The sequence below is a fragment of the Chiloscyllium punctatum genome, chromosome 37, assembly GCF_047496795.1.
Source record: "Chiloscyllium punctatum isolate Juve2018m chromosome 37, sChiPun1.3, whole genome shotgun sequence".
Lineage (NCBI taxonomy): Eukaryota > Metazoa > Chordata > Chondrichthyes > Orectolobiformes > Hemiscylliidae > Chiloscyllium > Chiloscyllium punctatum.
In genome coordinates this window covers 58,741,247-58,767,627 of record NC_092775.1, presented here as the reverse complement: position 1 = coordinate 58,767,627, position 26,381 = coordinate 58,741,247, and the positions used below count along the sequence as shown (strand labels likewise).

Here is a 26,381-nt window from a genome sequence, read left to right as displayed (position 1 = left end):
AGGGTTGGAAGGTTTGAGCTATAGGGATAGGCTGGATAGGCTGGGGTTGTTTTCCCTGGGTGTTGAAAGCTGAATGGTGACCTTGCAGAGGTTTATATAATTGTGAGGGGCATGGATAGGATAACTAGATGAGGTCTTTCCCTTGGAGTAGGGGAGTCCAGAATTAGAGGGCATAGGTTTAGGGTGAGAGGGGAAAAGTTTAAAAGGGACAAAAGGGACAACTTTTTCACGGAGAGTGGTGCGTGTATGGAAAGTGCTGTCAGAGGAAGTGGTGGAGGCTAATACAATTATAACATTTAAAAATCATGATGTTGACGTGCTAGTGTTGAACTGGGGGGGACAAAGTTGAAAATCACACACCAGGTTATAGTCCAACAGCTTTATTTGGAAGTACTAGCTTTTGGAGTGCTGCCCTTCAACAGATACCTGAAGGAGCAGCGCTCTGGAAGCTAACATTTCCAAATAAACCTGTTGGACAATAACCCGGTCTTGTATGATTTTTAACATTTAAAAGGCATCAGGATGGGTATATGATTGGGAGGGTTTAGAGGGTTATGGGGGTCAAAAAGCGTGGCGCTGGAATCTCCTGATGAAGTTCTTATGCTCGAAACATTGACTCTCTTGCTGCTCAACCTGCTGTGCTTTTCCAGCGCCATACTTTTTGACTCTGATCTCCAGCATCTGCCGTCCTCACTTTCTCCTTTGGAGGGAAATGGGCCAAGTGCTGGCAAATGGGAACTAGATTAGGTTAAGATATCTGGTCGGCATGGACGAGTTGAACCCAAGGGTCTGTTTCAGTGCTGTGTACCTCTAGGACTGTATGACTTCAGTTGCCCAGGTCACATATATCTCTGTCTCTACACCTTTCCTCTTTCATGACAGTCCTTGAAACATATTACTGCATTTGACCCAAGCTTTTGATGAGCACGCCTAATATTTCTTTTCATGACTTGATGCTTTATAACTTACCTGTGAAAGGCAGTGAGACCTTTGTTAGGCTAAAATCACCACGTATGTAAAATTATTATGGAACAACAAGCTCTGGTTCATAATTGCAGTGGCTGTAGTTGCTCCTCCAGTGCTGTAGGTGGCACTGTAGGTGGAGGTCTGTCGTCATTGCTGCTGGCGGCGGGGAGGGGGGGGTTCCCTGCCGCCCGGCCGCGCATCTGTTTGCGCCTCAGTCGATGGGAGAACGGTGTACTGAGCGTGCGGCAACTGGGGGCGGCGGGTGAGGAGATCTCTGGGCAAAAGGGATGAGCGAGGAGTATTTCGGCAGTGTTGCGGACTGGGAGGAGCAGGATGGCTCCATGGTGAGGATCAGGCCACGCACCTGCACCACGTACAGTGTAGAGTTAGGCCGCGAATGTCGGCGAGGAGCCGTTAGAGGGGGCGGGGCTAGGGAGTTTGGCGCCTCCAGTTGAGGGGCGGACCGGAAGTGAGTGCGCGAGAGCGTGGGCGGGATAATTATGGGCGTGGCTTACCGACCTGGAGGCGGGGTCTGGTGAGAGGCTGGCAGGATGGGTGGACCAAACCCACTCGCACGTGTTTAATCTTCATTGCTCATTCCCCACAGCTCCATCTTCTAGGTATTCCTCTGTATATAATAACCTATTCCAAAAACACACACAGACCTGTTTCTGAGGAATCCCTACAAATATCAGGTGACCCCTATGTCTGTATGAACATAGTCCCAAGAATCTGTTTGAATTGGGGCCTTACCGCCATTCTCAGCTTCCCAAAAAGCACTCTGTTTTCTCAGGGGGTGAGGCCATTGGAAGCTTCGCCAACATTTACAGCAAGACTCTGAAGTCAAAGTATTTCTGGATGATGTGCAAGACTATGTACTACTAATTTGAAACTAGTGGCCTTTCAGTCTATAGTTCTTTAGTCTTTGTTGCCTCTGTCTTTATACCTGCTGTATGGCTCACTGCCCCCATTTTCTGAACTCTCTCTGGTACAGTATTGTTTCATGGACACACAGCAGCTTGCTACTTGCCAGTTGTAACAAAACTGATCGCTTGATTCATGGGAACATTGGAGTTCCTCCTATTACTTTTATAATCCCAACATATGTTTGCAGTATCAAATATTGGTCAGGATTGCAGACCCTGGCTCATTTTATCCTCGGCAATTTGAGTACTTCTGCTAATTTGTAACCAATCCGGTTCAAGCCACAATTGACTCTGAAAGTGACAATTGCTCTCATTAATGGTGAGTTAGATGAGCTCATGATCACTATTATCATCATGCTGTCAGGTCACGACATTTCTCTAATTCTGGCATCTTCCAATCTTTGTCGTTGTCGCTGCCCATTTTGCTTCCAGTTGTCAAACCTCTTGGTTCTGGAAATCTTTTCGTAAACCTTTCTGCTTCTCTGTTAGGCTTAAGGGTGGCTCACTGCTGCTTCACAGTGTCAGGGACCTAGTTTTGATTCCAGCCTTGAGTGATTGTCTGTGTGGACTTTGGATGCTCTCCTCATATCTGCGTGGGTTTCGACCGGGTGCTCTAGTTTCCTCCTACAGTCCAAAGATGTGCAGGCTAGGGTGGATTGGCCATGCTAAATTGCCCATAGCGTCCACAGATTACAAGCTAGGTGGATTAGCCGTGGGAAGTAGAGGGTTAAAGCGATAGTTGTTGTCTCGGTGGGATGCTCTTTGAAGGGGTCAATGTGGACTTGATGGGCTGAATAACCTGCTTCCACACTTGGGATTCTATGATTAAAACTTGAGATCTTTGTGTTATAATTTTCGTCACTTGTTCTAATATCGTCTTCTGTTCTTTGGTGTCAGAGTTTGTTTACTTATTCTTTCGAAGCAGTTTGGTGTATTTTACTGTTAGAGGCATCATAGAAAAATATATAGATGCAACATTTTGCTCTATCTTATCTGTACTCCTTCCTCTGTAAAATTCCTTGCTCTTGAGGGTGACTCATCCTTTTGCGTTTTAAAGCTTCACGTTTGAAGTTTAAATCAGCGCCTTCAGAAGAAGGAAAAGGAGAAAGGGAGAGAAAGAGGGGAGTTTGAAAGGAAACGTGTTCCTGGCCTGACTATTAATGTGATATTCTCACACAGCATGATGAGGATGAGGGGGATGGTGAAGATGATGCAGAGGTGCAGCAGGAGTGCCTGCAAAAATTTTCCAGCCGAGACTACATAATGGAGCCACCTATATTCAACACACTGAAAAGGTAAGAGAAACCTGTAGCTATGGACAAGTTGGATACCATCACACTCAGTACTGTTTCATTCACAACCGAGACCAGCCACACTCCATACTGTTTCACTCTCAGTGCGGACAGAAGTTTCCAGATTGTTTTTGTTCTCTCTTTTGAGTAAGTTTCAGCTCTAGTAGTTAAAATGAAACAGTCTTTTGTTCAGATCCTTCATTGCAGCTGTATTTGTTTCATCTGCACCTTGTTGTGTTTAGCTTGCGGTTTGTATGCAGTACACACTTTACAAGTGTTTAGACATATACAGAGGCATTCCTGTCCTATAGGATTTAACACCAATCTATAACCAGGACCTTCAACCATTTGGTTGGCACGATGGCTCAGTGGTTAGCACTGCTGCTTCACAGTGCCATAGACCCAGGTTTGATTTCAGCCTTGGGTGACTGTGTGGAATTTGCACGATCTCTCCATGTCTGTGTGGGTATCATCCGGGTACTCTGGTTTCCTCCCACAGTCAAAAGATGTGCAGATTGGCTATGCTAAATTTCCCCATTGTGTCCAGCAGTGTTTAGGCTAGGCGGATTAGCATATAGGATATGCAAGGTTGCAGGGATAGGGTAAGGGGGCATAGCTGGGTGAGATGCTGTTTGGAGGGTTGGTGTGGACTCGATGGGCTGAATGACATGTCCACACTGTAGAGATGCTATGAATCTTAATGTTGTAATGGAATTCCACCACCCCCCACCCACAACTGCCAATTATCTGTTGGTTCATAGGTGAGATCAGTTAATTTGGCATAGCAGTATTGAACATTTGTGCCTCAGTATTATACTAGCACTTTTATTCACTGTAGGATATGATGATAGAGTTAAAGGAAGAAGATTGTCAGAAGGCTGATGTGGACCATAAATGGTTGCATTGACCAATTAGACTGAATGACCTATTTCTGTGTTGTAAATACAATGTAACAAGCCATTGGGGATCTCAATAATGAGTTTAAAACTAGAACAACTCTACCAAAAGGTGTGGTGCTGGAAAAGCACAGCTGGTCAGGTATCATCCGAGGAGCAGAAGAGTTGACATTTCAAACATAAGCTCTTCAGAAATCTTCCTCAATCCTGATGAAGAGCTTATGCTCAAAACATCGACTCTCCTGCTCCTTGGATGCTGCCTGACTGGCTGTGCTTTTCTAGCACCACTCTTTTTGACCCTGATCTCCAACGTCTGCAGTCCTCACTTTTGTCCTAGTCGATCAACTTCCACAGCTAGGAATGATTATAAAGCATGCATCAGCTGCCAACTATCTGCGTCACGACAAGGAGAATATACCCACTCTGGGATCGAACACAGTCCAGGTCAGGTGAAATAAAATGTTTCCTTTCACAAGTACAAATATTGAAGGTATTCTCACTCCTTTAGGTATTCCCCCATCCACAAAGGAAGTCTCTTTTACTGTGCAAAAAAAACTGCAATGCTGTAAACCGAAAAGATGTCTGTTGTGTAGAAACTCGGAAGGTCTTGCAGCATCTGTGGAAAGAGAAGTAGAGTTAGTATTTTGAGTCCAGTATGACTCCTTTTTAAGAACTGGAGAGGTGGAACAGTGATAGGTTTTATATTGTAGAGAAAAATGGGGAGGGGCAAGTGGAGCAGAAGGGAAGGTCAGGGAAAGGTTAGAGGGTAAAGTAGGTAGGAAATCACAGGTGTCACAGAACAAGGGTTGTAAGGAGTAGCAACAGTTGTGTAGAATAGAGATAGGTCTTAGTAGCAGTTGGAAAGTTCTGCTGAAAGCAAACTGAGTAAACCAGATTGTGGGGTAGGGTGGGGAGGGGCACAAAAAGAGAACAAACTTCATTCTCTGACATTGTTGAACTGAATGTTGAATCCACAAGGCTGTAAAGTGTCTAAAAGGAAATTGAGGTGCTTCTCCTGTAATGATAGTGGGTCTGGGTTGCTGTGGAAAGTTGTGTGATGGTTGTGGTGGGGTACTGTGTCTAATTGATGAGATGAAACGCGCTAGGTTTTGTCAACAAAGACCAGGTGATTTCCTCCTGATTATCACATCCAGTCCTTCCCTTGGCTGATGAATCAGTAATCCAGAATGTTCAACATGATGTGGAGAATGCTTTAAGGGTGGCGGGGTGTGGTGTGTACTCTGTTGGGGAACTTCAGTCTTCAATACCAAGAGTGGTTCAAAAGCACCACTAATTACTGAACTGGTGAAGTCCTAAAGGATGTAGCTTCTAGACTGGGTCCATGGCAGGTGGTGAGGCAACTAATGAGAGGAAAGAACATACTTTACCTCATCCTCACCAGTCTACCTGCTGCAAATGCATCTTCGCATGAGTATTAGCAGAAGTGACCTCCACACAGTCCTTGTAGAGCTGAAAATGTGTTGCTAAAAAAGCACAGCAGGTCAGGCAGCGTCCAAGGAGCAGGAGAATTGACATTTCGGGCATGAGCCCTTCTTCAGGAATGAGGAAAGTGTGCCAAGCAGGCTATGATAAAAGGTAGGGAGGAGGGACTTGGGGGAGGGGTGTTGGAAATGCGATAGGTGGAAGGAGGTTAAGGTGAGGGTGATAGGCCGGAGTGGGAGTGGGGGTGGGGGTGGAGAGGTCAGGAAGAAGATTGCAGGTTAGGAAGGTGGTGCTGAGTTCGAGGGTTGGGGCTGAAACAAGGTGGGGGGGAGGGGAAATGAGGAAACTGGAGAAATCTGCGTTCATCCCTTGTGGTTGGAGGGTTCCTGGGCGGAAGATGAGGCGCTCTTCCTCCAGCCGTCGTGTTGCTATGGTCTGGCGATGGAGGAGTCCAAGGACTTGCATGTCCTTGGTGGAGTGGGAGGGGGAGTTGAAGTGTTGAGCCATGGGGTGATTGGGTTGGTTGGTCCGGGTGTCCCAGAGTTGTTCTCTGAAACGTTCCGCAAGTAGGCGGCCTGTCTCCCCAATATAGAGGAGGCCACGTTAGGTGCAGTAAGTGATGTGTGTGGAGGTGCAGGTGAATTTGTGGCGGATATGGAAGGATTCCTTGGGGCCTTGGAGGGAAGTAAGGGGGGAGGTGTTGGCGCAAGTTTTGCATTTCTTGCGGTTGCAGGGGAAGGTGCCGGGAGTGGAGGTTGGGTTGGTGGGGGGGTGTGGACCTGACGAGGGAGTCACGGGGGAGTGGTCTTTTCGGAACGTTGATAGGGGAGGGAGGGAAATATATCCCTGTGGTGGGGTCCGTTTGGAGGTGGCAGAAATGACTCGGATGATGCGATGTATATGGAGGTTGGTGGGGTGGTAGGTGAGGACCAGTGGGGTTCTGTTCTGGTGCCCCACCCCGATCTCCGTCCCCGCCCCGATTCCTGCCCCCACGTCTAACCCCGCCCCCACTCCCAGCTCCAGCCCCCCACCAGGCCCTAGCTCCCAGCCTTGCCGTGTTTTCACCATCCCTCCAGGACTCCCGCACTCTGAGGATGAAGGATCAGTCCTTGGCAGAGGCCTCACCTTCATTCCTCTACGCTCTCGGATTAACGAGTTCAACACGCGGCGAGACATTGAACAATTCTTCCGCCGCCTTCGCCTCTGTGCCTACTTCTTCAACCAGGACTCCCACCCTCCCTCTGACGACCCCTTCTCTCACCTCCAACACACCCCATCCACCTGGACACCCCGTGCTGGCCTCTTACCTGCCCTCGATCTCTTCATAGCCAACTGCCACCGCGACGTTAACCCCCTCAACCTCTCCACCCCTCTCACCCACTCCAGCCTCTCACCCTTGGAACGTGCAGCCCTCCACTTCCTTCGTTCCAACCCCAACCTTACAATCAAACCGGCAGACAAGGGAGGCGCGGTAGTAGTTTGGCGCACCGACCTTTACACCGCTGAGGCTAAACACCAGCTTGTGGACACCTCCTCCTACTCCCCCCTTCACCATGACCCCACCTCCCACCACCAAACCATCATCTCCAAGACCATCCATAACCTCATCACCTCAGGAAATCTCCCAGCCACCGCCTCCATCCTCATAGTCCCACAACCCCGCACCGCCCGTTTCTACCTTGTGCCCAAAATCCACAAACCTGACTGCCCGAGCCGACCCATTGTCTCAGCCTGCTCCTGCCCCACCAAATTCATCTCTGCATACCTCGTCACGGTCCTGTCCCCCTTAGTCCAAGAACTCCCCACCTACATTCGGGACACCACCCACGCCCTCCACTTCCTCCATGATTTTCGCTTCCCTGGTCCCCAAGACATTATTTTCACCATGGACATCCAGTCACTGCACACCTCCATCCCCCATCACGAGGGACTCAAAGTCCTCCGCTTCTTCCTTTCCCGCCGTACCAACTAGTACCCTTCCACTGACACCCTCCTTCGACTGACTGAACTGGTCCTCACTCTGAACAACTTCTCTTTCCAATCCTCCCACTTCCTCCAAACCAAAGGAGTAGCCATGGGCATCCGCATGGGCCCCAGCTATGCCTGCCTCTTCGTAGGATATGTAGAACAGTCCATCTTCCGCAGCTACACTGGCACCACCCCCCCACCTTTTACTCCGCTACATCAATGACTGTATCGGCGCTGCCCCGTGGTCCCACGAGGAGGTTGAACAGTTCATCCACATTACCAACGCCTTCCACCCTGACCTCAAATTTACCTGAACCGTCTCAGACTCCTCCCTCCCCTTCCTAGACCTCTCAATTTCTATCTCGGGCGACCGAATCAACAAGGACATTTACTATAAACCGACCAACTCCCACAGCTACCTAGATTACACCTCCTCTCACGTTGCCCCCTGTAAAAACGCCATCCCATATTCCCAATTCTTTCGTCTCCACCGCATCTGCTCCCAGGAGGACCAATTCCAACACCGAACAACCCAGATGGCCTCCTTCTTCAAAGACCGCAATTTCCCCCCAGACGTGATCGACGATGTTCTCCATCGCATCTCCTCCACTTCTCGCTCCTCTGCCCTTGAGCCCCGCCCCTCCAGTCGCCACCAGGACAGAACCCCACTGGTCCTCACCTACCACCCCACCAACCTCCATATACATCGCATCATCCGAGTCATTTCTGCCACCTCCAAACGGACCCCACCACCAGGGATATATTTCCCTCCCTCCCCTATCAGCGTTCCGAAAAGACCATTCCCCCGTGACTCCCTTGTCAGGTCCACACCCCCCCACCAACCCAACCTTCACTCCCGGCACCTTCCCCTGCAACCGCAAGAAATGCAAAACTTGCGCCCACACCTCCCCCCTTACTTCCCTCCAAGACCCCAAGGGATCCTTCCATATCCGCCACAAATTCACCTGCACCTCCACACACATCACTTACTGCACCCAATGTGACCTCCTCTATATTGGGGAGACAGGCTGCCTACTTGCGGAACGTTTCAGAGAACAACTCTAGGACACCCGGACAAACCAACCCAACCACCCCGTGGCCCAACACTTCAACTCCCCCTCCCACTCCACCAAGGACATGCAAGTCCTTGGACTCCTCCATCGCCAGACCATAGCAACACGACGGCTGGAGGAAGAGCGCCTCATCTTCCGCCTAGGAACCCTCCAACCACAAGGGATGAACTCAGATTTCTCCAGTTTCCTCATTTCCCTCCACCCACCCCCCCACCTTGTCTCAGCCCCAACCCTCGAACTCAGCACCACCTTCCTAACCTGCAATCTTCTTCCTGACCTCTCTGCCCCCACCCCCACGGCGGCCTATCACCCTCACCTTATCACCCTCACCTTAACCTCCTTCCACCTATTGCATTTCCAACACCCCTCCCCCAAGTCCCTCCTCCCTACCTTTTATCTTAGCCTGCTTGGCAAACTTTCCTCATTCTTGAAGAAGGGCTCATGCCCGAAACGTCGATTCTCCTGCTCCTTGGATGCTGCTTGACTTGCTGCGCTTTTCCAGCATCACATTTTCAGCTCTGATCTCCAGCATCTGCAGTCCTCACTTTCTCCTATAGTCCTTGTAGAGACAAAGTCCCATCTTTGCACTCCATAGTGTTGGGTGGCATTATCACCATGCTAAAGGGCCAGATTTCGAACAGGTCTAGTAACTTGACTGGACCATCAGTAGCTGCAGAACTGTACTGCAATACAATCTGCAACCTCTTGGCTGGGCATATCCCACACTCTACTTCATGGCTTCCTCCAGTGGTGCCCCCAGCATCTCAGATCCCAGTCTTCAGCCAGTTCAAATCACTCCACATGATGGACAGTTCTGCTGAAAGCAAACCGAGTAAACCAGATTGTGGGGTAGGGTGGGGAGGGGCACTGGGTACTTCAAGGACTATGGGCCTTGGCAACATTCTAGCAACAATACTGAGGGCCTGTGCTCCAGAACTTATAACGTTGACTCTCCTGCTCCTCAGATGCTGCCTGACAGGCTGTGCTTTTCCAGCACCACACTTTTCGACTTGTACTTCTAAGGCTGTATAAGGCTCAGGTCGGACCACATTTGGAGTATTGTGAGTAGTTTTGGGTCCGTAATCTCAGGAAGGAAGTACTGGTCCTGGATAGTGTTCAGAGGAGGTTCACAAGAATAGTCCCAAGAATGAAAAGCTTAACATCTGAGGAAGGTTTGAGTTCTCTGGGTGTATACTTGATGGAGGAGTTTAGAAGGATGAGGGATATCTTGCACATTCTTCCCGTGTCTGTGTGGGTTTCCTCCAGGTGCTCCAGTTTCCTGCCACAGTCCAAAGATGTGCAGGTCAAGTGAATTGGCCATGCTAAATTGTGTTAGGTGCATTAACCAGAGGGAAATGGGACTGGGTGGGCTAATCTTCAGAGGGTCGGTGTGGACTTGTTGGGCAGAAGGTCCTGTTTCCACACTGCTGGGAATCGAATCGAATCTAATTTGTATAACTAGAAGTGAGCCGAAGTGCCAAAGCAGCATTCCATGGGACACTCGCTGTCCATTCCCAACTGCTCTGAGGAACTACTTAGTCTTTTACTTTCCTTCTAACTTCTTTTATTTTATCCACACTGCTCCCCAATTTCTACTCGCAACATTTTCTAATACCTTGTTTTGTGATACCTTAGTGAAGACCCAAGTACACCATATCCACCATATAGCCCACTACAACCATCCCTTTCTGTCACTTCCTCAAAACCACTTCCCAAGTTTGCCAAGCGCAGTTTTCCTTGCAGAAATTGATGTTGACTGTTTCTCATTCTTTTCTTCACCTATTTACATATTTATTTCTAAATTAAATTTTCTTCTTCTGTTTGTCTGGTCCATGATTACTTGTGTTGTGTTTTCTCTCCATTATTTTCTTAAAATAATTACTACATTTGTTGTTCTCCAGTTCTCTGGCAAGCGTTCAACTCTCAACCATCATTTCTTGAGGCTTTGCTGCTTACTTAACTAAATCTAAGCCATTGGCACATAGTCTGTTTTGAAAATCAATATAGCCTTTTGGCACCTTTTTCTGATTTGACAGAAACCTTTTAATCATTTAAAGACACTTTTGATCAGTGATGTTCCAAGAAACAGCCCTTGTGATACTCACTTTCAACTGCTCTGAGATACTATCTGTTTTTCAGATAGTGTCCTTCCTTCTGGCTAGTTTTCATTGAAGTTTCAAACATTCCCTTGTTCTGTACTCCCCTTCATTGTCTCTTCTTACTTTGTCAAGGGATTTCTCGGGGGAAAAAAAGTGGTGAGCTGTTGAATGTCTTATAGGTTTGTAGTATGCATTCCTCACCACAGTGTGGCACCAAACTTCTAACTAATGTATTGATTGAAGAATTTTAAATCCCAACATTCAAGAATGCTCATTTTGGAGATGTGACCTTGATATTGAAATAGGTATAAATTTAACATTTGAAACTTCGGTTGAATTCCAATCACGACCCATCCATGCCGAGTAAAAATTGATCATTTACTATTTTTCCAGAACCTACAGAGTGATTCCTGTGGCACAGACGGCCAGTCCTGAGAAACATTTTGGTATTCCATTTATCATAATCATGCTGGGGTCTGATTATCCCTTTTCATTAGTGACATAACTTATGGACTGCACCATATTCTTCATAGAAATATGAAACCTTTTCAGAAAATAGACATAAAGTACAGGGTGGTCAGAGTGCGACTGTCATCTCCAAAATGCACCCACTAATCCTGAGCACTGACCTGTGCGGTTTGGTTTGTGATGGTATCTGACCTTGATTATATTGTTTCATTTCTCCAGGTATTTCCAGGCAGGGGGCTCTCCAGAACATGTGATCCAGATGCTTTCTGAGAATTATACAGCAGTAGCACAGACTGTAAACCTGTTGGCAGAGTGGCTGATTCAGACAGGTAATGCCTGGCCTGCACTAGGTAGTCCAACAAAGCTGAGCAAAACAAGTCGAATGTATTTGATGTATTGAGGACAACTCGCTCATCTCTTTTTATGGAGGCTATCAGGTTCTTTCAGCTGTGGCTTCGAGTGTGCTGTGTTGGGCCTCGGTGCTCTCAGAAGCTGTCACTGACGTTAACAAGAGATTCAGCTTCAGCCCTCCTCCACGGTTCTCTCCCATTAGAGGTGGTTTCTGGTTTTTACCTCACCCTGGTTGTGATGCATCTTGAGATGACATTTCGGAGCGATTTTATTCTTTGGTTAGCTTTCTGTACCTTATCCAAGCGGCCATTGTTCCTCACGGGTGGCAGACCAATTGAACACAAAGGGGAAAATAGTCCACACTAATTCCCTTCTCACCCTTTGAACACGTGCAGCTTTGTGATTATGACTTGGGGCCCTAATTGATTTTTACTCTCCTTAACCCATTGGAGGAGACTGAGGTGAAAGAGAGAGATCCCACCACCCACCCTCTCAGAGCTGGTAGGGATGTCCTCTGATCTTATTCTTTTTGACTGGCTGGTCTGGATTATGAGGTCCAGGTCCTTTGGTCTGGTTGAGTTGGGCTGTATCTAAAGTCTTTGGATTTTATTGGGCTGGATATTTTCTGTCAAATCTCTATATCTAGCAACGCTGAGTTGTATTGCTAAAGTACAGAGTGGCATGCCTGTTTTGTTTGTCTGAAATCTAGCGCAACTTGTATTTCTTTCAGGGGTTGAGCCATCACATGTTCAGGAGACTGTTGAAAATCATTTGAAAAATTTGCTGATCAAACACTTTGACCCTCGGAAAGCTGATTCCATATTCACAGAGGAGGGAGAGGTAACATTCTGAAGCTTTTTCAAAAGTAGGCTGTATATTTGTTGTAAATAACATGAAAGAATGGTTCAAAGAGGGGAAAAAAACCACAATGGACACTTTGCATCAGTTGGTGAATCTGAATTGTATGGTGTGGTTTTAAGGCTTTATCTAAATATAGATGCTCCCAGCTCTGCCATTTTGTGTGTGGCCACAGAGGAGTTCCTAGTTAAATTGCATCATTTCACCCAACTGTTCTCACTCATTCCATGTATTTAAGCTTGTGCGATAGCTTCCGCTCATTCAATGAGCACTTGTCTTCAGCACAGACTGTACAGGAATCCAGGACTTTGCATCACTGGAAGTGAAGGAATTTAATTGATGTTAAGACTAGGAAGTGGATTAACAAAAATGTTCCTGACATGTTTTCCAATATGGCAAAGATTAAAGTTTGTGAGAAGATTTGCAGCTCGGGTGCTTGTTGTTGTGGTTCTGTGAAGCACTTCACAGGAGGTTCCCAAGCACTGAGGATGTCACCTAGACAGGGGACGAAACATCTGCAACACAAATTCCCAGCTCGGCGAACAGAACCACAACAATGGCAAAGATTAATCTAAATTTATATGGTTTTCTGACAAAAAGGTATTTTCTAATGCTGAGAGATTTCTGTGTAGGATCACTATTATTTGTTTTCTTCCTCTGCCATTTATTATAAAAGAGTCTGCCATTGCTCTCAAGTGTAGCTTTCACCTGAGGTAGGTTGGGTGAACAGGGAGCTCAAGCATAATTCAGTCTCATTGTAAAGTCATACGATGTATTTCCATTCTCAGTCCTTTTGCTCATATTTGTAATAGAACTTGTCTATTTAAACTTTGTGTGTTGTAATTTCATGCTGCTGGAAAAGGTGAGGGTGTAGTACCTCCCTTGGTGAAATAGTGTAATTTGGCAGGTTTATTTGATAAGCTATTTCTTATACTTCAAGAATTTGAATACTGTTGGACTGCAGCACAAAATGATGTGAATCAGCCGATCAATGCTCCTGAATCTTCCACTGATGTTATTTAGTCTAAGCCTGAAAAGTACTGTGTCACGGGAGTGTGTAATCGCAATGTAGGAGATCAAATGCCATCAATTTTGGCTGCTGTAATCCATCTGAGCATGTGCAGATGGACCCATGATTTCACATCATCAGGAAGTGATTTACGAACAAGGATCAAGAGTAGGCCACTCAGCCCATCGAGGCATGCTCTGCTGATCTGATTTTAACCTTAACTCTACATTCCTGCACACCCCACAATAATCTTTCATCCCCATGGTAATCAGGAATTTATCTATCTCTGCCTGAAAAAATATTTAAAGGTGGACAGATTTTTTAATTAGTGAGGGAATCAATGGCTATGGGAAAAGATAGGAATGTGCAATCGAGGATTTTCAGATCAGCCATGATCTCATTGAATGATGGAACAGACTCATTAGGCCGAATATCCTACTTCTGTTTCTTCCACCATAATTTTAAAGGACTTTACTTGACTGCATGTTGGACACCTTAAGGTTGTGCTATATATTTCAAGTTTCCACTCCTCCTATGTTGAGTTTGAACAGCGAAGCCTGTCCTATTTGATAGTCCACTTGACCTGGTTTCTGATAGTCATTTAAGCAGAGTGATGCATGGCTGATTTGCATTGAATGGCTTAACTCTCAAGAATTTCTTTTTGTTTCAGACCCCAGCCTGGTTAGAGCAGATGATTGCTCATGTGACTTGGAGAGACCTCTTCTATAAACTAGCTGAAGCTCACCCTGACTGTTTGATGCTGAACTTTACTGTTAAGGTACAGGCGTTCTTGTATTGATGTTCATACTATATAAACACAGCAACAATGCATCGATGTTTGTTCCCTCAATTACTCTTTGTAGTAGTGAATTCTACTTTCAAACCATGGTCTGGGTAAAGAGGTTCCTCCTGACTGACTTGTGCTTATTAATGATTCTATTTTATCTACAGCCCTAGTTTTTTGACTACCCTAAGTGTAAACATAGAGACATAAAAATTAGGAGTAGGTGTAGCCAACTCCTCTGTAATAACTGTTTCCCTGAGGCCTACAAGGCATAAGTGAGGAGTGTGATGGAATTTGTCCACTTGCCTCAATGAGTGTAGCTCCCATAACACTCAAGAATCCAGACACTGTCTGAGACAAAACAGCCGACCTGATTGCCACCACATACAGAAACAATTACTCCCTCCACTGCTGGTGCACAGCAGCAGTATTCAGCATAGAAATTCACCAAGGCTGTTTAGACACTCCTTCCAAAACGTAAGACCACAATCAGTTTGAACAACAGGGACGGCAGGTACATGGGAACACCACCCCTGCAAGTTTCCTCCATATTTCTTGGCCCATATTCCTCTAAACTCTTCCTATTCATATACCCATCCAGATGCCTTTTAAATGTTGCTATTTTACCAGCCTCTACCACTTCCTCTGGCAGCTCATTCCATACACACACCTCCTTCTGCGTGTAAAAGTTGCCCCTTACATCCCTTTTATATCTTTTCCTTCTCACCCTAAACTTATGTCCTCTAGTTCTGGACTCTCTCATCCCAGGGAAAAGACCTTGTCTATTCACCCTATCCATGCCCCTCATGATTTTATAAACCTCTATAAGGTCACCCCTCAGCCGCCGATGCTCCAGGGAAAACAGTCCCAGCCTATTCAGCCTCTCCCTGTAGTTCAAATCTTTCAACCCTAGCAACATCCTTGCCATTAAGTGTATAAGTCCTGCTAAAATATGTTTTCCCAAAGTGCAGCACCTCTCATTTATCTAAATTAAACTTCATCTGCCACTCCTCCGTCCATTGTCCCATTTCTCCACATCCCTTAAGAACTTTGATCAAGATCCTGTCATAATCTGAGATAATCTTCTTTGCTGTCCATTACACCTGCAATTTTGGTGTCATCTGCAGATTTCCTAACTATACCTCTTACGCTCATATTCAAATCATTTATATAAATGACTAAAAGTAGTGGACCCAGCACAGATCCTTGTGGCACTGCTCTGGTCACAGGCCTCCAGTCTGAAAAACAACCCTCCACCACTACCCCCTGTCTTCTACTTGGAGCCAGTCCTGTATCCAAATGGCTAGTTCTCCCTGTATTCCATGAGATCTTTTGAAATGTCTGATCAGTATGGCTTAGCCCCATGCTCAAATGAGCATTGTAACATCTTTATTTAATATACAAATTATCCTGAACTGGATAAATAACTAAGACTGGTTTGTAGATGTCTTTTGTATCAAAGGTATGTCAAAAGTGTTAAATTTAGGTTTGTTTTTCATGGAAATGTTCAATCTTTCTGACCTCAGATTCAAAACTCAGGTCTCCAGGGTTTGGGGAGAAAGTAGAAGCATTGCCAAGTGTGATACAGCACGATAAGGGTTGACCCTCCACTTTTGCCTTTCAGCCAATCTCTTCCATGCAGTAGTCGGAGTACTTGTAGCCTGCCTCAGCACCCACATGATTGGAATGGTGAGATAAGCCTTCCAGAGTTTCCATTGATATTCCTGTTATCCACTGATTCCTGATGTTAATGAAACGATGTCAAGTGAAGACATAATTGAGCTCAGCTTTTCCGTGACATCAGGATCACCAGCTGAAATTCACTGTCTTGTCAGACAAGTGGAGAGTGGCAACATGAAAGGGAAAGAGAACACTTGGTTGAAATGTAGCCCAGCAAGAGAAAGTTCATTTGGTAGAGGAGGCTGAGGAAGGAATTTGTATCAAAGTTTTTATTTTGTTTAATCCTAGGATTACAGGAATGGTTTGGTCTAAATTTATTGCTGCTGTAGCTAGCTGCTAGTCACCAGATCATCCCAGATTAGAGTGGGACGAATGACTGATGTCTGATGGTCTTCGCTGCTGTCTCTTTGTCTCACTACAGCTGATCTCAGATGCTGGATACCAGGGTGAAATAACCAGTGTGTCAACAGCCTGTCAGCAGTTGGAAGTTTTTTCCCGTGTTCTCCGCACCTCGCTTGCCACACTCATTGATGGAGGTGAAGAACATCTGGAGAAAAACCTGCCTGAGTTTGCAGTGAGTGTAACAGCTAATGGATGTTGTTTACAGTTATGATCTTCAGAAATTGGGAGCAATGACAGTGGAATCTCTCTTACACCAAATTTTTTAAAAAGTGGATCTGTGATCATTTTGAAAGATCATGTCATAAACAGCAAGAAGAATGATTCAATCCTTTTCTCCTCAGCGGTAACCTTTGCAGATACTCAGCACCAGTGAAGTATCTCACCAACCTTCACTTTGAAATATCTTGCTGAACTGCTGAGGTCACACATGTTTCCGTTTGTTGACGTTCTACATATTCACCAAATGTAATTGTCTCCTTCCCCTGAGACATACAGACTAACTGTCAGACTGGTCCTTATTGAAGAAAAGTTAAGAACTTTTTCAAATGATGTCTGTTTGGACTGCTAACATAGCTTGAGGTTTCTTTTCAGCTCTGTTGACTTCCAAAATCAAAACTACCCTTCAGCTGGTGCAAATCTTTTCCTCTGGCCATCTGTCTCTGCAGCTCATAAAGTTTCTATTTAGTGAACACCCCAGTAAATTATCTTATTATGTAACTTATCTAGTTATTGAGCTTAAGTCACATGATTTCATGGGACACTATCTTTAGCTCAGTGTTCCAAATGACTTTCTAACCCTCTTTAAAGAGGGGATCTTTGTAGCATTGAAAGCCAAAACCTGTTTACATCTACTTTAAAAGGCAAGTTCCGAAATGGTAATACACCATTATAATGCTTCATCTCACTCCTCGCATCTTGTGTAGGCAACTATTCTTCATGAATGAGCTTTGTTATTATAAGCAGGCTGTTTGCAGCGAGTGCAAAATTAACATAGAGCCTCTTGTGTAAGGGATATGCATGAATCCTGTGCTTTGTGATTTCCTCAGAAAATGGTGTGTCATGGAGAGCACACATACCTTTATGCTCAGTCCATAATGTCTGTCCTGGCCCAGGAGGAACAAGGTGGAGCAGCTGTCCGACGAATTGCGCAGGAAGTTCAGAGATATGCACATGAGAAGTAAGTACATTAGAAGTCCCAAAGACTTTTATTCTTCAAATATGTGCTGAAAATTCTTTCCTCACTGATTTTCTGTTCCATTATTCCTAAAGTGCTAAGGGTAAAGTTAGATGGGCACAAGTTATCTTGCATTCCTTACATCACACAGCCATAGATGATATGAGATCATGGACAGTGTGTCCAATTCCTGTTCAATATTCCTTTAATATCACTGTCATAGAGCAATAGAGCATGCTTTAAGCGATAGATCATTTAGCTCTTTGAGCCTGTTGCCCATTTAGTGCAATCACAGCAGATCTGCACAGTAGCTCCATATACTCATCTTTTCCCCACATCCCTTAAGAACTTTAACAAAATTTATCAATCTCAGTTTTAAAATTAACAATTTACTCAGCATCAGTTATTATCTGCAGAAGAAAAATTCAAAAACTTATACTGCTCTTTGTGTGTAGAAGTGTTTCCTAATTTTATTCCTGAGAAGTCTGGCTGTACTTTTTAGATTATGGTAACTAGTCTTCAACTCCCCAACTAGTAGAAATAGTTTCTCTTAAAAAACCTCAATGCTGTACCTCCCTTTGCTACAGCAAAGTTACCACATCTGTAGTTTGTACAATAAAAGTCAGAAAATTTTGGAATTACTCAGCGGATCTAGCGTTATCAGGAGAGTGAAACAGAGTTCGTGTTTTAGGTTGTTGACCTTTCAGTCCATGGATGTTGCTTGACCTGCTGAGCATTTCCAGCATTTTCAGTTTTTATTGCTCATTTACAACCAGAAGTATTTTGCTGTTGCATTAGGGCTTACTTTCTATAATCACTCAAACCTAAATCTTAGAAGCCAGGCATGATTGCAATCAATCTGCATTTCACTTCCTTCAGGTCAGTAATCAGTGATGCCCAGAACCACACTCAGTATTCCAGGTGAGATTTAAATAGAGTTTTGTATCCCTGAATCATTACTTCCACTGTTTTATATTCTAGATATCATCTTTCTGCTTTAACATTTTGATGATCTATGTACCTAGACTCCACATATTTTCAGACCTCCGCTAGTTTTTTTTTGGGTTGTGAGTATTTACTGCACAGCCCTAATTTACCTTGAGAACAGTTCAGAGTCAACCATGTTCCTAGGTGCGTGGAGTGACATGTGAGCTTTGGTAAAGATGACAGATTGTGTTTGCTAAAGGATCTTAGAAAACCGAGATGTGTTGTTACAATAATCGACAATCGTTCCAGATTTATTCATTGAAGTTAAATCCTACAGGCTACTCTAATAGGATTTGAAACCTTTCCAGAGCATTAGCCCAGGTCTGTCCACCATCCTTCCCACCTATCCGCTGCATCCTCCCCACCGACCTATCACAATTAACCCCCACCTGCATCACCTATCACCTTCCCACCTACCTTCCAGCCAGCTCCAACCCCCCACCTCCATTCATCTCTCATCTCCCTTCCCCCTCCATATTGCTGATGAAGAATTATACTCAAAACGTCGACTCTCTTCGGATGCTGCCTGATCTGCTGTGCTTTTCCAGTGCCATCTTTTTTGAATCTGATTCTCCAGCATCTGCAGCCCTCACTTTCTCCTAGTCTCTGAATTACATGTCCAGTGACATTGCCACCAAACCATTATTTCTTCCTGGTGTGGCATTTTACCATTTAGAAGGTGCAGTGCGTCCTTAGGTCTAAAGTGGATACCTTACATTTCCTACACTGAAATTCATTTGCCATAGTTCAGCTCACTTACTTCATCTATTAATACCTCCCTATTTTACAATTCTAGCTATCAAAGTGTCAGCAGGAAATTTTGATCTGTGATTTTCTATCCTGTCAATTGGGTCATAAATTATGTGGATATAGTTGAGTCCTCAACACAGATCCTTGTGGAATCATGCTAGTCACTTGCTTCCAATGAGGATAACAGGCAAGAATGCTTTCTCTCTGTTTCCTTCCACTCAGTCGTTTTTCCAACCATGTCAATAACTTGTCTTTACAACCAAGAGTTACAGCTTTAGCTAGCGGTCTTTTATGAGGCATATTATCAAATGCCCCCTCATAAGACCATATGAATAATATCCATAGACATTCACCTGGCAACTATTTTAGTTACCTCTTCAAAACGTTCATTAATTTTTATCAAGTATAACCTACTGTTTAGATTTCCTTTGGCCTCAGAAGTTTTAAGGTGTTCAGTCACTAAGGTTAATTATAAAACAAACAATTTTCTGATGATAGCAGTGCTAGTAACTGATTTATAATTCGCTGCTTTCCATCTCTTGACTTTCAGCCATTCGAGATTCATAAATAATGATAAAGCACTGGGATCATAACAGTCAAACCTTTTCCCCATATTCCACTGATATAGTGCACTCTAAGGTGAGACCATCCGTATCGATGGCCTAGGGCCACCCAGTCCCTGGCGGTGACCCCTGAACTGCCTGGTCCCAGCCAGTGTTACATGGATTGGTGCTTGTTACCTTCTGCTTGCATAGTAGGTTACCACTAGAATTGCAGATGAACTGATGGAGGTATTTCTGTGAGTCACTTAAATTGAGAAGCAATCAGATGGGAATGAGTAGTATATTGAAACCTGCACTCATTCTTTTGCTTTTCCTCTCTCTTGGGTTCCTTTTCTCTGGGTTACTGAGTTCAAACAGACAGCTTTGGAAACGTGAGAACTCCTTCCTTGATTCTCCCAACCCCAAAAACCTTATTCTTCCCACATTTCTCAGAGATGCCGATTGTTGCTGGGAGACAGATTCATAAACATTGGCCTCCCTTCAGAACCTCAGAACATGTTAGTCTCTGGTCAACAGAATGCTTGGTTATGAGGAATCTGTCATTAGTCAATATGTATGGAAATACATTTTTCAGCAGGGATTATTGGAAAAAGATAAATGAGAGAAAGAGAGACTTATATTCATATACCACTTTGTATGGCTGCAGGACAACCAAACAAGTAGTTCAAATAATTTTTGCTGTTGTAATGTAAGAAATATGGTAAGCTGTGACAAACAGAGATGTGATAATCTCTCTTTCTTTTGTTGATTGAAGGATAAATATTAACCAGGGAGAATTCATCTGCTGTACTTAAAAATAGAAATGATCTGATGACTCTATCTGCCTGTGAGGGTAAATGAGGTCTTGTTTTTGTGTTCAGCTGCATTGGCATTTCCAACAGTTCAGAACACTCTCAGTACAGCACTGGAATGGCAGCCTTGATTTCCTTCTGAAGGAGGACTTCAGTCAGAACCATCTGAGTGGTGTGAGTTTGCTACCAACTGAATTGAGGCTGATGCTGAGAAATGCAAATACAGGCTGACATTTACCTCAGTAACCCTGAGACATGAGGTGTATTGTCCCCCTGCAAACAGGATCAACAGACCCAGTATAGTAATGGGACCCTGTACCCACTTCTGTACTACATCCATTCCCTAGTTATATGGTAACTTCAAACACACATTCTCAGCTCTTTGCACAGTCTTCCTTTTGTGATTTTGGAAAAAATAATTATCTTCGTGCTACCTTCTCTTAGAGGTCATGATGCCAGCCAGATCACCTTGGCATTGGGCACTGCTGCATCCTACCCCCGAGCCTGCCAGGCACTGGGTGCCATGTTATCCAAGGGAGCTCTGAATCCTGCTGACATCACTGTGTTATACAAAATGTTCACGAGTATGGATCCACCTCCTGTGGAATTGGTAAGAATAGTACTCAAAGCCATTCTCTCGAAACATTGCACACCTTTAATTTCCCAAGGAACTCCTCGTGTCTTGTCTTGAACCAAGGTATGGTTCCAGGAGCTTGCATTCCAGCCAGGCCAGTGTAGTGAGCTGTTCAATTGTGTGAAGCATCATAGCTATTCTTAGTACTGTCCGTACACGTGCAGTTTCTAGCAGGAGTCACTGAATCCCACGCAAGTCAAGAAATCTGTTTGGTTTGTTTTATTTTACAGAGTCTATATTGCTAACATCAAAATAGCTAGCCCAAATGGCCCCCACCTGCACAGTACAGATGTCACTGCAGCCATAGCAGAGCCTTCTTTGTCAGGATGACTTGCATGTGCACAGATGTCATCAGCGAAGGAAATCTTTCTCCCAATTCATTATACTGTCCATAAAACAGTCAAAAGTCAGCAATGGGATTGGGTGTGGATTTGAACAGTTCACCATTTATATATCAATGTGGGGCAACTCAGATACAGGGTAGCAATGGCCTAGTGGTATTTTTGCTGGACTATTAATCCACAATGTAACTAATGTTTGGAGACCTGGCTTCAAATTCTGCTGTGGCAGATGGTGAAATTTGAATTCAATAACAATCTGGAGGAAAGAGTCCAATGATGACCATGAAGCCATTGCTGATTTTCAAGGAAAATCCAGATGATTCACTAATGTCCTTTCAGGGAAGGAAACCTGTCACCCTCACCTGGGCTTTGACTCCAGACCCACAGCATTGTGGTTGACTTAACAGCCCTCTGGGCAATAAGGGATGGGCAGTAAATGCTGGCCTAGCCAGTGTTGCCCTCATCCCATAAATGAGAAAAAAGGTAATTGAGATAAAACAAAGATCTGTGAGTGCTGGAAATCTGAAACAGAAACAGATGTTCCTAGAGGAACTGAGCAAGTCTGGCACCATCTATGGAGAGAAAGTAGAGTTAATATGTTGAGTCGAGTGACCCTTCTTCAGAACTGATAATAGCTAGGAAAAGGTGGTTATGTATGCTGAGGGCAGGAGATGATCGGGGTAAAGGAGTGAGTGGATAGACAGAGATGAAGCTAGAGAAAGAGAGAATGGTGGTTAGACAGAATTATGGATTATACTATGCCCAGGAAAGGGGAAAAAAGGCTTATAGTGGGGATGATGAGTAGGTGAAAATGGGTTGGATGTGCTGAAAATAGCCCATGACATGACAGGACCTTGGGTGTGAGAGTGGGCAAAGGACATAGGAGAAGGTGTTCAGGATCTAAAGTTATTTAATTCAATATTGAGTCCTGAGGCTGCAGGGTCCCCAAGTGAAAAATGAGATGCTGTTCTTCCAGTTTGCACTGAATCTCACTGGAGCACTGCAGCAAGAATGAGACAGAAATATTGGCTAGGGAAGACAGTGGCGTGTTGATGTGATAGGCAACTTGAAGCTTGGTCATTTTTGCAGACAGAATGTTGGCAAAGCAGTTGCCCAGTTTGTATGGATATTTGAGATATCACTTTCAGTTGGTTCACATTGACCTGATCTGGATAAAATCTCACAGAAACGGGAGAGTCGGGTGCCTAAAATTATGAAGTGAGATTCAGTCCATCATTCAGACATTGATGCATTACAGACTCTAAATTTGTAAAAAGGGATTAAAATTTAAAATAAAATGGGTGGCATGGTGGCTCAGTGGTTAGCACTGCTCCCTCACAGCGCCAGAGGCCCTGGTCCGATTCCAGCCTAGGGTGACTATCGGTGTGGAGTTTGCACTCTCTCCCCATGTCTGCATGGGTTTCCTCAAGGTGCTCTGGTTTCCTCCCACAGTCCATGGGGGAATTGGCCATGCTAAATTTCCCATAGTGTTCAGGGACGTGTAGATTAGGTGCATTAGTCATGGGAAAATGTAAAACGTAATAGGGTAGGGGAATGGGTCGAGGTGTGATACTCTTTGGAGGGTTGGGATGGACGTGTTGGGCCAAATGGCCTGTTTCCACACTGTAGGGATTCTATGATGCTAGAAGTAAACAAATAAAAAGATGAGATTTTCCAGAGTTCTGATGAAGGGTTTTCTGTGGTCCAGCTTTGTAGTATTGTCTTTGTATTATTAAAGTGAAATTGTGGTATTCATTTGATTGAAAATATTCACAGAAAGATTACATTACCACAGAATACTGAAATAGTTTTGTTTGCATTATAAGAAAAACAGACTTGTCCTACATCAAGAGCTGTTTGTTTCTTTGTTTTCTTGATTTTTACAAACTGTTTTTATGTTCCTGGCTACTCTTATTAGGAACACTTTGCTTTGCCATGCTGTAATGATGTTCCAATTGATTTCAGTGAGGAAATTCTCAGCGTTTGTCTCAACCCTACAGTGTGAATATATGGACAGTGCATCTCTGTTCCAGGCAGCTGCTGTTCCATAACTTTGCAGTGACGTGGCACTAAAAACCCAAGTTTCTGCACAGTTTGTATGCCACTTAGTGATAAGTTTGACAATAAATTAAGCCTTTGTTTGAACTCTTTAATAAATGAGATACTTGGGATGTGGGCTCCTTTACCAACATAAAGCAGCAAATCTGACTAAATGCTATGCTGGATACCATCAGGGGAGTTACCCTTAAAGTGAAAAATGAGATGCTGTTCTTCCAGCTTGCACTGAATCTCACTGGAGCACTGCAGCAAGAATGAGACAGAAATATTGGCTGGGAAGACAGTGGCCTGTTGATGTGGTAGGCAACTTGAAGCTTGGTCATTTTTGCAGACAGAATGTTGGCAAAGCAGTTGCCCAGTTTGCGTGGATATTTGAGATATCACTTTCGGTTGGGTCACCCTTAAAGAAATAGAAATTTATTTACATTTTGTATGTGCGAATATCTCTAAGTTTGAAAATAGATGTCACAAACTGTGACCAGTGTACCTATTCTCAACTCCCTTTGATGATTAATTACCTCCCTGAAAGTGTGTTCTCTTACCCACGCATTGTGAAATCTAATTTGATCCTTATGTGTCTCCTTCCAGATCAGAGTCCCTGCATTCCTCGATCTGTTCATGCAATCCCTCTTCAAACCAGGCTCTAAAATCAACCCTGAGCATAAACACAAATACATCTACATCCTGGCCTATGCAGCCAGTGTGGTGGAGTCATGGAAAAAGGTCAGCTGTATATTTCAAATACTCTGATATCAGTTGGAATGATGTCTTCAGGAGTCAGTACATTTATGTAATAGTATGCATTATGTCAACAGACGGAATTAAAAATCACACAACACCAGGTTATAGTCCATGTTGTGTGATTTTTAACTTTGTACACCCCAGCCCAATACCGGCATCTCCAAATCAACAGACAGAATGTTTGTGCAATAGTGCATAAACTATTCTTTGAACATATCTAATTCATGAACAAATTAAAAGGAAAACCTAGTGATTGGCTATTGAATCCTACAAACTGTCTTCCATGCAACCTTTTTCATCTCTTCCTATTTTGTCTTTGTTATGTGGGTTATTATTCCTTTAAATTTTACTTGCGTTTTCCATCTGTACTTATTTCCAAGTGCTTTCAACTGAGGTGAGGCCATGGCCCATTCCTGGTCTTTCATTGAACCTCATTCCTTTCTCAGATTTTAAAATTGGCAAACTCCTGATCTCCTAATAATTGGCATTACCAATTATCAATTTATTTAACCTCTTGTAGTCCAACAGAACTGGGCAAAAGAGGAAAAATGAATGAATAAAGGTCTTTGTCTAAGGGATGTAGCCAGCCACTATTAAGATGGAGCTGAAAAATGTGTTGCTGGAAATGCGCAGCAGGTCAGGCAGCATCCAAGTGCAGCAGGTCAGGCAGCATCCAAGGAGCAGGAGAATCGCGTTTTGGGCATAAACCCTTCTTCATTCCTGAAGAAGCGCTTATGCCCGAAACGTCGATTTTCCTGCTCCTTGGATGCTGCCTGACCTGCTGTGCTTTTCCAGCAACACATTTTTCAACTCTGATCTTCAGCATCTGCAGTCCTCACTTTCTCCTACTATTAAGATGGATAATGCCTTGGCAGTAAATTGGAAGCAGCAAGGAAAGGACATTGTTAGGAAGTTTGTTGTAGGCAGCCTGTATATTTTATGTATACACATATATGTACCGTGTCTGGCAGCCTCTTACAATTCAGACATCATATTTAATGCTGAAGCAAAACAGTCTTTAAAAATCAAGTTCACTTGTTGACCTAGAGTAAAACATTTTTCAAACAAGTTCCAAGTGACTGAGCAATTTAAAAACAACAGTGAAGAATAAACTAGCAGCTAACCATCATCAGGGTGTTCCAGACTACCCAAATCCTTGGGAAATCTGCTAGTTTATTTATTTGCTTGTTTTAACCTAGTATGATCTGAAATGATTTTGCAGAAAGACTGGGAAATCAAGATATAAGAGTAGATTCACTGGCAGAAAAAGCAATTTTGAATTTTTTATATTTGTTAGCAACAAATACTTGGGAGTGCACTTCAATTGATATTAAAGCTGCATTTCTGTATGGAGACCAGCTTAAGAGGAAAGTATGTCTTTATCCTCCAAAAGAGGCAGAAAATGCATTGAAGACACTGTGGGAGTTAAATACATGTGTATATGGCCTAAATAATGTGTCTACAGCTTGGTATTTCTCAGTAAGCTCTGATTCATTAGAATTGGGTTGTCTTCAGTTAAAAGCAGACTCTGCCATGTTTTACTGTCATCATAAAGGGGAGCTTTCAGTTCTTTTTGTAGTGCATGTAAATGATTTTGTTTGTAGATGGGAACAGTGAATTTGAAAACTTTCTCAGAAATGAGCTTAAAGTTGAATTCAAAATTGGAAATCAGGCTTTTATATATGTATTGAATTGGAAATCAGGCAGAATGGATCAAACCTTATGTAGAATATGTTAATCCCAGTGCTATTCATCAAAGTGGGGCTTCCAAAACAGAAAAGAAGGAGTACTGAAGTTTGAGTTTTCTTTTAAATCACTTATGGAACATGTGTGTTGCTGGCTGGACCAGTATTTATCACCCATCCCTAATTGCCTTAGAGAAAGTGGCGATGAGCTCCCTTCTTGAACTGCTGTAGTCCAGGCCACTTGGACAGCAGAATTGACTGGCCATCTCATAAGGCCAGATTCCAGCTTTGAAGTATTAAAATAGAGTAAAACTATGAAAAATCTCAAGATGGAAAGTTTATTTGGGTGTACAAAGCATTAAAAAAACACAGCATTGTGTTAGGAAGCTTTCATCATTGGGAGATACCGGGAACGTGAAACTTCTTGTTTTCCTTATGCAAA

General features: G+C 44.0%; 1 protein-coding gene across 2 annotated transcripts in view; it reads left to right on the top strand.

The window, feature by feature from the left end:
- The first annotated feature begins 1,130 nt into the window (after positions 1–1,130).
- nelfcd (negative elongation factor complex member C/D) overlaps positions 1,131–26,381 on the top strand; it is a 40,053-nt gene continuing 14,802 nt past the window's right edge. For both annotated transcript variants that reach the window (XM_072556892.1, XM_072556891.1), the window contains exons 1-9: positions 1,131–1,310; positions 3,072–3,187; positions 11,351–11,460; positions 12,213–12,322; positions 14,020–14,127; positions 16,235–16,387; positions 17,262–17,392; positions 20,925–21,090; positions 24,102–24,236. In XM_072556892.1, the coding sequence (XP_072412993.1) occupies positions 1,254–1,310; positions 3,072–3,187; positions 11,351–11,460; positions 12,213–12,322; positions 14,020–14,127; positions 16,235–16,387; positions 17,262–17,392; positions 20,925–21,090; positions 24,102–24,236 (1,086 nt within the window). In that variant the 5' untranslated portion in view covers positions 1,131–1,253. The remainder of the gene's footprint in view (positions 1,311–3,071; positions 3,188–11,350; positions 11,461–12,212; positions 12,323–14,019; positions 14,128–16,234; positions 16,388–17,261; positions 17,393–20,924; positions 21,091–24,101; positions 24,237–26,381) is intronic.